The 13,606-nt window shown below is 37.4% G+C and overlaps 3 protein-coding genes across 3 annotated transcripts; all 3 read left to right on the top strand.

Moving 5' to 3' along the window:
• Window positions 1-48: 48 nt before the first annotated feature.
• LOC136802535 (collagen alpha-6(VI) chain-like) lies at window positions 49-1,571 on the top strand. The gene is made up of 4 exons (XM_067059271.1): window positions 49-337; window positions 567-905; window positions 1,098-1,163; window positions 1,393-1,571. The coding sequence occupies exons 1-4, from the start codon at window positions 49-51 to the stop codon at window positions 1,569-1,571; spliced, it is 873 nt and encodes a 290-aa protein (XP_066915372.1).
• Window positions 1,023-9,589, top strand: LOC136802510 (uncharacterized). The gene is made up of 13 exons (XM_067059249.1): window positions 1,023-1,163; window positions 1,393-1,995; window positions 2,225-2,817; window positions 3,049-3,644; window positions 3,874-4,467; window positions 4,758-4,790; window positions 4,918-5,295; window positions 5,495-5,545; window positions 6,500-6,567; window positions 6,980-7,135; window positions 7,478-7,571; window positions 8,030-8,325; window positions 8,538-9,589. Exons 4-13 carry the CDS (start codon window positions 3,305-3,307, stop codon window positions 9,138-9,140), a joined length of 2,613 nt encoding a protein of 870 aa, XP_066915350.1. The 5' UTR covers window positions 1,023-1,163; window positions 1,393-1,995; window positions 2,225-2,817; window positions 3,049-3,304; the 3' UTR covers window positions 9,141-9,589.
• LOC136802534 (von Willebrand factor A domain-containing protein 2-like) lies at window positions 1,707-2,754 on the top strand. Its single transcript, XM_067059270.1, has 2 exons — window positions 1,707-1,995; window positions 2,225-2,754. The coding sequence occupies exons 1-2, from the start codon at window positions 1,707-1,709 to the stop codon at window positions 2,752-2,754; spliced, it is 819 nt and encodes a 272-aa protein (XP_066915371.1).
• Window positions 9,590-13,606: the final 4,017 nt, after the last annotated feature.

The raw sequence follows: 13,606 nt of genomic DNA, 5'->3' as shown, positions 1-13,606 counted from the left end.
TGGGACACACGACAAGAATCGATAAAGCTCTTCGTCGACTCAGAGCCAATGTTTTCGATCGCAAACGGAGGCAGACCTGGTGGTGAGCAAAATTGTGATTGTGTTAACGACGGCTCACAAACACAAGACGTTGGTGCTGAAGATCCAGGAAATGTTGCCGAAGAACTTCGATCAATGGGATATAAAGTGTTGGCTGTTGGTATTGGAAGTGGCGTCAACAGTACAGAGTTGGCTCATATTGCTGGCAACAAAGCAAATGTGTATTCTGCAGTGACTTTTGACGAGCTTATCAGTCAAGACTTTTTGGGCACAGTCAACAAAGCTGGCTGTGACGAAGGTAAGAGAAAATCATCATATCGAAGCGTTTTGACTGTTTTTTTCTGTGTCTTCTGATTTTATGGAGAAACTTTGTTTGATTTGAAAAAGAAGAAAGATAGTGTGTTTCACAACTCACTAATTGAACTAACTTTAAGATGGATCTTTAAAGGTTGATCTTGAAGATTGACACGTCCGGAAAGCTTTTGACAATCGAATAGTTGTATGTTCTTTTTTTGTTTGTGTTTTAGCCAAGAAGGAAGTAAAACCATTGTGCGAAGTGAAAGTGGATGTTGGATTCGTACTTGACTCATCGGGCAGTTTGAGAAACGATTACGACAAAGAAAAGAACTTTTTGAAGGCTTTGGCAGCTACTTTTGGTGTCAGCGAAGATGGTGCAAGAGCAGGTGTGGTGACATTCAGTTATGACACGGAGCACAGCATCAAACTGAATGACCATTACGATTTGTTCAGCTTCAGCGATGCTGTTGACAAGATTCCACTGATGGGACACACGACAAGAATCGATAAAGCTCTTCGTCTGACTCAGAGCCAAATGTTTTCGATCGCAAACGGAGGCAGACGGTGGTGTGAGCAAAATTTGTGATTGTGTTAACAGACGGCTCACAAAACAACAAGACGTTGGTGCTGAAGATCCAGGAAATGTTGCCGAAGAACTTCGATCAATGGGATATAAAGTGTGGCTGTTGGTATTGGAAGTGGCGTCAACAGTACAGAGTTGGCTCATATTGCTGGCAACAAAGCAAATGTGTATTCTGCAGTGACTTTTGACGAGCTTATCAGTCAAGACTTTTTGGGCACAGTCAACAAAGCTGGTTGTGACGAAGGTAAGAGAAAATCATCATATCGAAGCGTTTTGACTGTTTTTTTCTGTGTCTTTTGATTTTATGGAGAAACTTTGTTTGATTTGAAAAAGAAGAAAGATAGTGTGTTTCACAACTCACTAATTGAACTACATTTAAGATGGATCTTTAAAGGTTGATCTTGAAGATTGACACGTCCGGAAAGCTTTTGACAATCGAATAGTTGTATGTTCTTTTTTTGTTTGTGTTTTAGCCAAGAAGGAAGTAAAACCATTGTGCGAAGTGAAAGTGGATGTTGGATTCGTACTTGACTCATCGGGCAGTTTGAGAAACGATTACGACAAAGAAAAGAACTTTTTGAAGGCTTTGGCAGCTACTTTTGGTGTCAGCGAAGATTGGTGCAAGAGCAGGTGTGGTGACATTCAGTTATGACCGGAGCACACACAGCATCAAACTGAATGACCATTACGATTTGTTCAGCTTCAGCGATGCTGTGTTGAAAGATCCGCTAATGGGACACACGACAAGACAAGAATCGATAAAGCTCTTCGTCTGACTCAGAGCCAAATGTTTTCGATCGCAAACGGAGGCAGACCTGGTGTGAGCAAGATTGTGATTGTGTTAACAGACGGCTCACAAACACAAGACGTTGGTGCTGAAGATCCAGGAAATGTTGCCGAAGAACTTCGATCAATGGGATATAAAGTGTTGGCTGTTGGTATTGGAAGTGGCGTCAACAGTACAGAGTTGGCTCATATTACTGGCAACAAAGCAAATGTGTATTCTGCAGTGACTTTTGACGAGCTTATCAGTCAAGACTTTTTGGGCACAGTCAACAAAGCTGGTTGTGACGAAGGTAAGAAAAATTCATCATATCGAAGAGTTTTCACTGTTCTGTTCTGTGTCTTTTGATTTTATGGAGAAACTTTGTTTGATTTGAAAAAGAAGAAAGATAGTGTGTTTCACAACTCACTAATTGAACTAACTTTAAGATGGATCTTTAAAGGTTGATCTTGAAGATTGACACGTCCGGAAAGCTTTTGACAATCGAATAGTTGTATGTTCTTTTTTTGTTTGTGTTTTAGCCAAGAAGGAAGTAAAACCATTATGCGAAGTGAAAGTGGATGTTGGATTCGTACTTGACTCATCGGGCAGTTTGAGAAACGATTACGACAAAGAAAAGAACTTTTTGAAGGCTTTGGCAGCTACTTTTGGTGTCAGCGAAGATGGTGCAAGAGCAGGTGTGGTGACATTCAGTTATGACACGGAGCACAGCATCAAACTGAATGACCATTACGATTTGTTCAGCTTCAGCGATGCTGTTGACAAGATCCCGCTAATGGGACACACGACAAGAATCGATAAAGCTCTTCGTCTGACTCAGAGCCAAATGTTTTCGATCGCAAACGGAGGCAGACCTGGTGTGAGCAAGATTGTGATTGTGTTAACAGACGGCTCACAAACACAAGACGTTGGTGCTGAAGATCCAGGAAATGTTGCCGAAGAACTTCGATCAATGGGATATAAAGTGTTGGCTGTGTTGTATTGGAAGTGGCGTCAACAGTACAGAGTTGGCTCATATTGCTGCAACAAAGCAAATGTGTCTTCGCAGTGACTTTTGACGAGCTTATCAGTCAAGATTTTTGGGCACAGTCAAACAAAGCTGGTTGTGACGAAGGTAAGAAAAATTCATCATATCGAAGAGTTTTCACTGTTCTGTTCTGTGTCTTTTGATTTTATGGAGAAAACTTTGTTTGATTTGAAAAAAGAAGAAAGATAGTGTGTTTCACAACTCACTAATTGAACTAACTTTAAGATGGATCTTTAAAGGTTGATCTTGAAGATTGACACGTCCGGAAAGCTTTTGACAATCGAATAGTTGTATGTTCTTTTTTTGTTTGTGTTTTAGCCAAGAAGGAAGTAAAACCATTGTGCGAAGTGTGAAAGTGGATGTTGGATTCGTACTTGACTCATCGGGCAGTTTGAGAAACGATTACGACAAAGAAAAGAACTTCTTGAAGGCTTTGGCAGCTACTTTTGGTGTCAGCGAAGATGGTGCAAGAGCAGGTGTGGTGACATTCAGTTATGACACGGAGCACAGCATCAAACTGAATGACCATTACGATTTGTTCAGCTTCAGCGATGCTGTTGACAAGATTCCACTGATGGGACACACGACAAGAATCGATAAAGCTCTTCGTCTGACTCAGAGCCAAATGTTTTCGATCGCCAACGGAGGCAGACCTGGTGTGAGCAAAATTGTGATTGTGTTAACAGACGGCTCACAAACACAAGACGTTGGTGCTGAAGATCCAGGAAATGTTGCCGAAGAACTTCGATCAATGGGATATAAAGTGTTGGCTGTTGGTATTGGAAGTGGCGTCAACAGTACAGAGTTGGCTCATATTGCTGGCAACAAAGCAAATGTGTATTCTGCAGTGACTTTTGACGAGCTTATCAGTCAAGACTTTTTGGGCACAGTCAACAAAGCTGGTTGTGACGAAGGTAAGAGAAAATCATCATATCGAAGAGTTTTCACTGTTCTGTTCTGTGTCTTTTGATTTTATGGAGAAACTTTGTTTGATTTGAAAAAGAAGAAAGATAGTGTGTTTCACAACTCACTAATTGAACTAACTTTAAGATGGATCTTTAAAGGTTGATCTTGAAGATTGACACGTCCGGAAAGCTTTTGACAATCGAATAGTTGTATGTTCTTTTTTTGTTTGTGTTTTAGCCAAGAAGGAAGTAAAACCATTGTGCGAAGTGAAAGTGGATGTTGGATTCGTACTTGACTCATCGGGCAGTTTGAGAAACGATTACGACAAAGAAAAGAACTTCTTGAAGGCTTTGGCAGCTACTTTTGGTGTCAGCGAAGATGGTGCAAGAGCAGGTGTGGTGACATTCAGTTATGACACGGAGCACAGCATCAAACTGAATGACCATTACGATTTGTTCAGCTTCAGCGATGCTGTTGACAAGATTCCACTGATGGGACACACGACAAGAATCGATAAAGCTCTTCGTCTGACTCAGAGCCAAATGTTTTCGATCGCAAACGGAGGCAGACCTGGTGTGAGCAAGATTGTGATTGTGTTAACAGACGGCTCACAAACACAAGACGTTGGTGCTGAAGATCCAGGAAATGTTGCCGAAGAACTTCGATCAATGGGATATAAAGTGTTGGCTGTTGGTATTGGAAGTGGAGTCAACGGTACAGAGTTGGCTCATATTGCTGGCAACAAAGCAAATGTGTATTCTGCAGTGACTTTTGACGAGCTTATCAGTCAAGACTTTTTGGGCACAGTCAACAAAGCTGGTTGTGAGATAGGTTTGTTTCTAATTTGAAGATTATTATGACGTGTAAAGACCGTTTTCTTTAACTCTATTCGTACTAGGTTGGATTTTTCTGTTTAATTGACACATGTCGAGTTCAAAATAACTTATTTTGTCAAGTTGTCAAACCTTAATATATTGATTATTTTGGATAAAGTAAGCCTTTTTGATGCAGGGAACTCAAATGGTTCAGTATGTTTTATTTTGGTTCCAGTTATCTTTCTCTTTGAAAGTATCTCTTAGCAGAACTGCCTGTTATAGTTCTTAATTTTACTTTTTTTTCAGCCCAATTGACGACTACTACCTCAACGAGCACCAGTAAGTTTTTAAAACTTATTTCACATAATAAACAATCTTTTTATCAAACTTAACACCAAATCATTTCTTTCAATTTAAACTTAATTGAAACCTCAATTATTTAACCTTGTGTTATTTTTCTTTATAGCAACTACAACAACCACTACAACGACGACTCCAACAACATCAACGACAACCACTTTACCTACTACTACAACAACAACGACCACCCCAACCACAACTACGACAACGACCACCCCAACTACAACCACCACAACGACCACCCCTACTACTACAACAACAACTACTACTCCGACCACAACTACGACACCGACCACAACTACGACAACGACCACCCCTACAACTACCACGACCACCCCAACTACTACAACGACCACGACCACCCCTACTATTAAAACGACTACGACCACCCCTACTACTACAACAACAACTACTACCCCAACCACAACTACGACAACGACCACCCCTACAACCACTTCAACGACCACGACCACCCCAACCACAAGTAAACATTTTTAATACCGATTCTTTATACAAGCAGTTTAAACTTAAGTCTTAAGTCTTTTAGAGGTACTGTTAAAATACGAAGTTAAGATTATTTCACTCTTAACCTTCTCTCCATTGTCGATCATCTAAAACGAGTCGAACATCTTATAATTCAGAAACAAGTGTTTTTTACTAACATTCTTCTTCTTCATTTTCAGCATCAAAACCAGATACTACACCTTGTGCAACACCTGCCCCAGTTTGTCCAGGTATGAGTAATTTTGTATGATAGGGAAATCCCTGTCTTTTTTATTCGATAAACGCTTTTATGTTATAGACAGTACACAGATTTCGAATAACATTTTTGTGTAGCTTTTGCTTTGATCTCACGTAATTTGCACGAACAAAAAAATCAAATAAGGAAAACAGAAATTGGCCGTGCGACAATTTTGGTTCTTTTTTCAATTTTGGCATACTTTATGGGTCACTGTGTAACAACCAAAACATAAAATTGAAAAGAAAATGGTATAGTCTAATTTCTTTTATTGAATTTAAAAATAGAAAAAACATTTTTTAAATGAATAAAATTATTTTATAAGGCATTCACGCTTGTCTCTCGCTGTGTTTACTTGATATTTTTCCGTGTGCGTAGTTTAATGCAAAACCCGTGTATTAATAAAAAAGATCTGTCAATTCTCCATAAAAATCAATTTTAAGCATCTAAGTTACCATAATTAACATTGTATAGCCCCGTATAACAAACGTCTTGAGAAATAAATTTACCAGTTTTTATATAAATGATCCCCTCCTTCTTTGCATCCCCCAACCTTTAAAAATGCCTACCCCCAAGGATTTTGAACAAAAAATAGCTAACAAATATATGTGAAATATCTTTAGAGAGAGAAAGCGAAATAATAAACTTTTTCTTTTTGACTCAGACTACTCTAACAGAAAAATTCCTTTCATGATCTACAATATATATGTAAGCCCCCCCCCCCTTTTTGAACTACCCCTTCTTCATTATTTGGAAGGTGTCACCCCCCTCTTAAGAAAGGGGGGACGCACAGTAAGGTTCAAAATAACCTTCTTTGAACACGGTCTTGTATTTGTACAATGCAATATGAAATACAGCATTTTTGTACGCATTTTTAGCCAATCAGATTGCTTATATTTTTCATGTTGATGATAATGAACGATATTTATAATATGTGTATAATTTGCAGGCATCGACAAATGCAGTGTGTGTTGTCAACCGCAACAAACTTACATCAATATCTTCCAAGCTGGATCGGTAGGATTTTTGCTTTCCTTCATGTTGGAAGCCCTTGAACTTTGCATATACTACCCTTTTTGTAAAGTGTCGTCTCGTTTTTTGGCCCTATCCCGGTGTATCCTTCCGTACGTCCTTCCGTCCGTCCGTTTGATGCAAGCTTTTCTCAGGATTGGCTCATTTGATTTTTTGCACAAAGATGCGTATTAGAAATGCCCAAAACATGGTTGAGCCTGATTGTGGAGAAAATTTTTTCCGGTTGAAAGTGCCGGAAATATGCCGTTTCTTATTTTACTTCGTTTTCTATTTCCATTCTTTTATTTATCATTAGGTAGGTCCAATATGCATTGTGCTTGTTTAAACTTGTCATTATAGTGTTTAAAAGTGATTGCTGATATACCCCTCTTCTTAACTCATCCTTTACAACTTTTAGGGACCAAATTACTTGATGCAAGGCATGAGACTTTCCCAAAACACGAACACAAACCCAGGATTTTTAAACGGCGTTGTTTTCCCAAAAATGGAACCCTGGTTAAATTTGACTTCAGACCAAGCTATAAGTAATGCTGATATCGTTGGTATTATTGAGGTAAGTTTTACTTCACCCCTGTCTCACTTAGTTACCCGAACCAAGTTTATTATCCGATGGGAGGGGGTGAAACGGGGTTTTCCAGGACATCTGTATTTTCTTGTTTCTTTCTGTTTCTTGCATTCATTCTGGACTTTAAGCAGGAATCCACAACGAGTTCATTTTCACCCAACTATTGCATTTTTCATTTTTAACTTATTTATTTAACGGGGTAAACAACCACGACGACATTGGCCTGTAAATAATTATTAATAATAATAATAATAATAATTATTATTGAATAATAATGTAGATTACAAGAAAGTGAGATCTCAATTTTTTTATGATTTTATCTCATCCTAGAAACGTTTGAATGGCCAATCTGCTTTGTTAGAAGCCATCAAAAAAGCTTTGGCTGTTGGAAATAACAAAAGAGCAAGAAGATCATTGAGCAAAGGTGTGGTATTAAAGAATTTCCTTTATGAAAACAGACCATCAACTAAGCAAATCAAATCAGATTGTTGTTTGAATCTTAGGCTATTTTTCTACTCTTGCCATTTTTCACGTAAACTTCATAATTCTACTGCATTACGTTTTTTTTCATAAGAACAAACTATATAAGAACATAAGGCTTCGCTGGCCAAAATGTTAAGATCAAGTTAAGAACATTTTAAGGCTTTGTAGACTCGAAAACACCCAATTCAAAATATCAAAGATATTCGCAAAATTGTCAAAATAAGAACATGTTAAGAACTATTGGGCTTAGAACTCATAAGGTTAAAAACATCCGAAGGCTTCAAAAATTGGATGCTCTTATAAAAAAAACAACGCATTATTTGAGTATTATTTGACAAGCACAAAAAGGCTTGTTTTTTTCTTCACTTTTATAAATTGTTGTGAATGTTTTATTTCAAGATCCGTTCGAAGAAATCCTACCAATCGTAGAAGCGTCTGGCTGTCATTTGTTCATCCAACAATTAAAGCAAAACAATCTCTGGAAGCAGGTGATGAACTCTATGACCACACATCATAAACCATTGACACTGTTCTGCCCACAAGACATTGCTATTGATAATTCACAATTGGCGCCCGACGTGTTATTGCACCATTTGACGAAAAAGTATGGCCGAAATGGAATGATGTTTAAATCATTGATGGATGGAAGTAAGATGATGCTACAAGCTGCTCCAACGAAATCTCCCGAAGGCAAAGTAAGAACAGATCCTTTAATTTTCCGCTTACTGGCAAGCCAAATTTAACTTTCCCTAGGTTTCTTCACTTCATTGTTTAGCTTCTTTTTAGTTAGTCTTATTTCTTTGCGTGTACATGAGGGTTTAGGGTGCTCCCTGCCGTAATGCGGACGTAATACTGACGTGGGTGGTTTTCTTTATTCTTAATTTTGTTATTGATTTATTCTTACTAGACTATGTTCAAGATCGAAGAGGCCAACATCAAAATCTGTTTATCCCAAGGAGTCATAAATATTTGTGTGATCGACAAAGTTCTTCAGCCAATCACTTTTACTGTGAAAGAAATCTTGGAGAGCAACAAAAATCTTTCAATCATGAATGAATTAGTTCATAAAAGTCCTCTCCAGAAGCTGCTACATCGCAATCGATTTGTAAATCGTGTGTGTTTCACTGACAAAATCTGTTTACCAATTGTCGGCAAATTAAGAAAGCATTTCAATGATTTGTTGAAAGCTAAGCAATACACCATTCAACTTGTTGAAAATAATTACTTCAACAATATGAATCCGAAGCTGATGTTATCATTGAGGCAAAACAAAGAAATCAGGGAAGAATTTTTGTTACAGCATATTTTCCTTGGCATCTTACAACACAACGATCAAGACAACAACTCAAGGTTGATCGCTACCTCGGCGCAACAACGACAACCCGTTTCGGAATGGTTATGGAGTGATGGCAAACCGATTGTCTCGAAATCAGAAAAATCGGTTTTTGTCATCGACCGTCAAGTTAGGGTTAAAGAAGGACTGGTTCAAGTTTTAAGAAGACTCGAGTAAAGCCCTAGTTTCAATGCATCCAATAATGAAATAAGTCTTTGGAAGGAAAATGAAATCGAAGATTTTAGAAATCATGAACTACGAGAGGGAAGATTCGCTGGTGGAAAAAAAGACTTAAAATGAAACTAGAAATATGCAGACCTAAATTAAGAAAATAAAGATGTGTCCCCTGTTTTTGCGTTATTTTAATAACTACGTCCCTTATTGACTTATTCCCTTGGGTGTGGTTTCAACATGGTGGCAAAAATTATTACTCGCTTTTTATAAACATAATTAGATACTTATTAAACACCATATATTCATAATTCTTTTACAGGGCTACATACACTACACAATATTGTCAAATATTGTTCGTCAATATATTGTGTAGTCTAAGTAGCCCTTAGTGATTTTAATGTTTTATAAATAGTTTTTAGATTATCGAATATTCACATATCCACACATACATACACGTTTATAACGGTTATTATATGTTTTTCGTTTAAAGGGAAGATTTTCTGGGTAGCGAGAGAAGAAAAGGGTCATACACTATTATCAATGCTCAAGGGGATGATTATACTAAGGCCCAATTAAAGTAGACCACTCGCTGATTCGAATTTCTATTTTTCGAATTTTTCTATGATTTGAACTAATTCTTTGTTCGCGCCATAATAGGGAAACCTTCGTAAGACACTCTCTATAATTCAAATTTCACGGTAATTCGAACAAATTAGGCTTCCCGTTCAGAGTTCGAATAAGCGAAAGTAAACTGCATATTTTGTTCAAGTGTTTCAATGGGCTTTTCCAGAAAAAGATTGTATCCCCACTGTTGAGGATATTGATTTTTCGAAGTATCGAACCCTCTGGATATCCTACTTTATTAGTAAAGACCCCCCTGGATATCCTCTCTTAAAAATATGCTCAACCCGCTGGATATCCTCTCTTATAAAGATGCTTACCCCTGGATATCGTATTTTTACTACTTTAAGACACTTTACCCCCTTGATATTCACTCCCTTGTAGATATTTAACCCCCTGGATATCCACTTTTGAACAAAAATCGTTAACCCCCTGAATATCCGATATCCTCAACAGGGGGGGGGGCACGGACTATTTCTGGAAAAATCCAATTCAATTAATACAAGTAATGTGAATCCAGCTATTTTTACCCTGGTAAACTCGAACTCAGTCTTTTTCAATGCTTGTTTAACGCCCTGTGTTCGGCAAAAATGAAAAGTTCTAACCGTTCTATCATTTACAGAACAAAAACAAAGAAATAAAAAAAAACAAAGAAATAATAAAGATTCGAAGAACATGTCGTAACACAGAAAAATTGATCGACAAGAGGTGAGTAGTTTTCTTACATTTGCTCAGATTCATGATATTCATGACGGTTTTAGCCAGAAGTGGCAAATTTAAACGAGACAAAATGTGTATAAAATGTGCCACTACTGGCAAAAACCGGGGTATTTCCGTAGAAAACATTACGTCATGAATATCATGAATTCTTAAATGGGCTTTTCCAGAAAAAAACCGTATACCTCCTGTTGAGGAGGTCCATCCCCTCTGGAATTCTGAATTTTAGTAGGATTTAAAAAGCTACCCCTATGAAATTCCAGTTATTTTTGACCGATTTTTGTATCTCCCTATGGAATTCTGCCACATATCAAACCTTACCCCCCTTGGAACGGAAATGGACTCCTCAGCAGGGGGTATACGGTTTTTTTCTGGAAAAGCCCAATATTATTTACTGGAACACGTTCAAGCATTTGACTTTAAACCTTTAAGCTTATCCATATCGTGCCTTATCCTGGAAGAGCTAGCGGTCAAGAACAACCTGGTCAAAGATTTTCGTTGGAAAAAAAAATCAGAGAAAACTTGGATGTGTCTTTGTCAAAAACTTTGTAGAAAAGTGTAAAGAAAATCTACGACAAATGTTTGGGGAGATTTGAACAATTATGATTTTTCGTGACTTATCAGCTGAAAATTCTCATTTTTTGACAGTAACTATACTATCCTGTATGTTAAGTCAAGTTTCCCTCCTCTTTTGGATGTTGTCAGGTAAAAAGGTGGGTTTATCATCGAAAGTAAGGGAATGTCAGTTTAAGGAAACTGACCCTGTTGATTAGTTGAAGCTTTTCCTTAAAAATATCAACAACAACATGCGCTCAAAATTCTCAGAACAACACAAGAAAAGAGGTAGGGTACGTCATATCTTTATTCGTTTCGAGCGTAAAACTTTAGGCTACATCATATCTTTCTTCGTTTCGAGCGTAAAAACTCCTACTCTTCGGGGTAAGACCTAAAAGCTTGGAGCTGTCTATTGTGTAGACTAGAAAATAAGGAGATGTCAATCAAATCTGACATTTACTTCCGTAAAGATCAATCATGTAAAATATCAACACTCGAGTCTTTGATTTAATTAAGGGCTGATCACAACAATCTTTCGCGGATTAATTTTCAACCACAAATGTCAATATTTTTATTGCGTAGAAACCTTCTACGTAACCATGTATTAGTCTTTTTTTCCCATATAAAAACAAAAGAAAAAGGTGTTGGATCAAGTTTAGGGGGATAATTAAGTAATCAAATGGCGCGCGCCTGTCCATGCGGTTACGGTCGAAAAGGTGTATTGTGCATCCAGCCCTCTTCCAAAAAATCTTTTACTGTGGATTAAAGGATTTTCATTCTTTATTTCTCTTGTATCCTTTTAAGGGGGTAGTCATATGAGATTTTGAAAATTGGTGAAAATTTCGGGATTTAAGGCTTTTTAGTATCCTTTATCCTTCCTGAACATACCCTGAAAATTTCAAGGCCGTAGCATAAATATCTGCCGATATATAGGTAGGCTGCGCGCATCCCCAGAATTTATTTTGTTATATCAAATCATATCAGAGGGGATGCGTGCAGCCTAATATATAGGGTTTCTTATGAGCCCTGGTATACAATTTTCTCCTTATTTTCTCCTTAGCAACGGTAAATCGCATCCGTTGCTAGGGCCTCATTTCCGTATGGCTGCTCTAAACATAGCATCATGACATACCAAATGAAAGCTCTTTTTACGCCCTTTTTGGGCGTCTAAGTCAATACCGCCTTTTTTCCCCGGGATTTCTAAATATGACGTAATTAAAGATGGTAACCGAAGAAGTGGTATTTTCAAAAACATTCACATTTTGGAGGCAGTCAGCTGTGTTTTTGACATGGAAACTGAGCTTATGTATTGTTTTGGATTGAATTATGATATTATTGAATGTTTCATTTCATTTCTCACATCTGGGAAAGCTTTGGAAGCCTATATTTGAGTGAAAGCAACAATTTGATTCTGCGAACTGATGTTTTCGAGCAGTAAAACTTGTACACTGAAAAAACTTTTCAAAGTGATGGACTATAGACTATGAACCATGGTATGAATAAAGTTTGAAACAAGGAACTAAACACATTCAATGATGTATCCATTATGAGTCTTAAATCCAGTGGAAATCTAGTCTTTGATGAATCGTGGCACTCATGGCGCCAGGAGGCGATCCTGGAAAATTGAGTAAAACTATGCATGATTGACGTTCAACCTGAAGACACGTTTCCCTAAGATCAACACTGAAATTCAACTGTAAATGATATAAACAGATTTGAGAGAGCACAAGGATGATATATTTTGTTGGCAATATGTTTTTTGACGAGAAAATGCACTTTTATTGACTTAAAGCCATGTTTACGCGTTGTACGCAGAGTTGACGCAAAATACTTGGAGATTCCCGGAGCACGTGGAAGGCCATTTTTTTCAAAAAAACTTGGACTATTTAGTATTTCCAGTACCTTTTCAACATTAAAAGTAATGTGTCAATCCATTTTGGTCAACCACACAAAAATTTTGTAAAACGGTCTATGTATCGCGAAAAATTGAGAAAAACCTCTATTTTTAACTTTCTGCGCCGTTTTCTCAAAACACGTTTTAGGGGGTTTTCCCGCACCTTGGCAGCCTTTTCTCAGGATTGAGAAAAGCTATTGACTTGAAATTTTCAGGGTAGTTTTCCATTATGGTAAGCCTCAGGATGAATGAAGCAGTTTTTCAAAAAAATCATTTTTTGACTTTTTTAAACTGAAAAAGTACAAATTTTAGGTTCCAGACCCCCTGGCTTGAAATTTTGAAAAATTTTTCCACTCATTCTGGAGACTTTCATAATACTAACCTTCACCAAAAAAAAATTTTTGAATAGCTTTCTTAGCTTTTCTTAAAAGGTTGACACAATATTTTTATAGCTTTTACCCCCTGGACGATATTACCCCTTTCTTTGCTATTTTTAGAATTTTTTTTTACTTTTTCATATCCTTTATAGTTGTGCTACAATTGTGGAAAGTTTCATTGAAAAATATTTACTACTTCACAAGATATAACAAAAAGTTTAAAAAATGACATTTCAAATTTCTCATATGACTACCCCCTTAAAGCTGGTTCATTTAGTTTATACGACCGACTTTCTACCCTTTCT

The sequence above is a fragment of the Clytia hemisphaerica genome, unplaced genomic scaffold, assembly GCF_902728285.1.
Source record: "Clytia hemisphaerica strain Z4C2 unplaced genomic scaffold, Clytia hemisphaerica genome assembly, whole genome shotgun sequence".
Classification (NCBI taxonomy): domain Eukaryota; kingdom Metazoa; phylum Cnidaria; class Hydrozoa; order Leptothecata; family Clytiidae; genus Clytia; species Clytia hemisphaerica.
Note: the sequence above shows the minus strand (reverse complement) of the source record. Positions and strands in the feature narration are given on the sequence as shown.

Coding starts and splice junctions, on each gene's coding strand:
- LOC136802510 (XM_067059249.1), top strand. CDS start 3,305: ATGGGACACACGACAAGAATCGATAAAGCTCTTCGTCTGACTCAGAGC. Junction 4,468..4,757: donor CAAAGCTGGTTGTGAGATAG/GTTTGTTTCTAA, acceptor CTTTTTTTTCAG/CCCAATTGACGACTACTACC. Junction 8,326..8,537: donor CGAAATCTCCCGAAGGCAAA/GTAAGAACAGAT, acceptor TATTCTTACTAG/ACTATGTTCAAGATCGAAGA.
- LOC136802534 (XM_067059270.1), top strand. CDS start 1,707: ATGTTTTCGATCGCAAACGGAGGCAGACCTGGTGTGAGCAAGATTGTG. Junction 1,996..2,224: donor CAAAGCTGGTTGTGACGAAG/GTAAGAAAAATT, acceptor TTTGTGTTTTAG/CCAAGAAGGAAGTAAAACCA.
- LOC136802535 (XM_067059271.1), top strand. CDS start 49: ATGTTTTCGATCGCAAACGGAGGCAGACCTGGTGGTGAGCAAAATTGT. Junction 338..566: donor CAAAGCTGGCTGTGACGAAG/GTAAGAGAAAAT, acceptor TTTGTGTTTTAG/CCAAGAAGGAAGTAAAACCA. Junction 906..1,097: donor AAACGGAGGCAGACGGTGGT/GTGAGCAAAATT, acceptor TGTATTCTGCAG/TGACTTTTGACGAGCTTATC.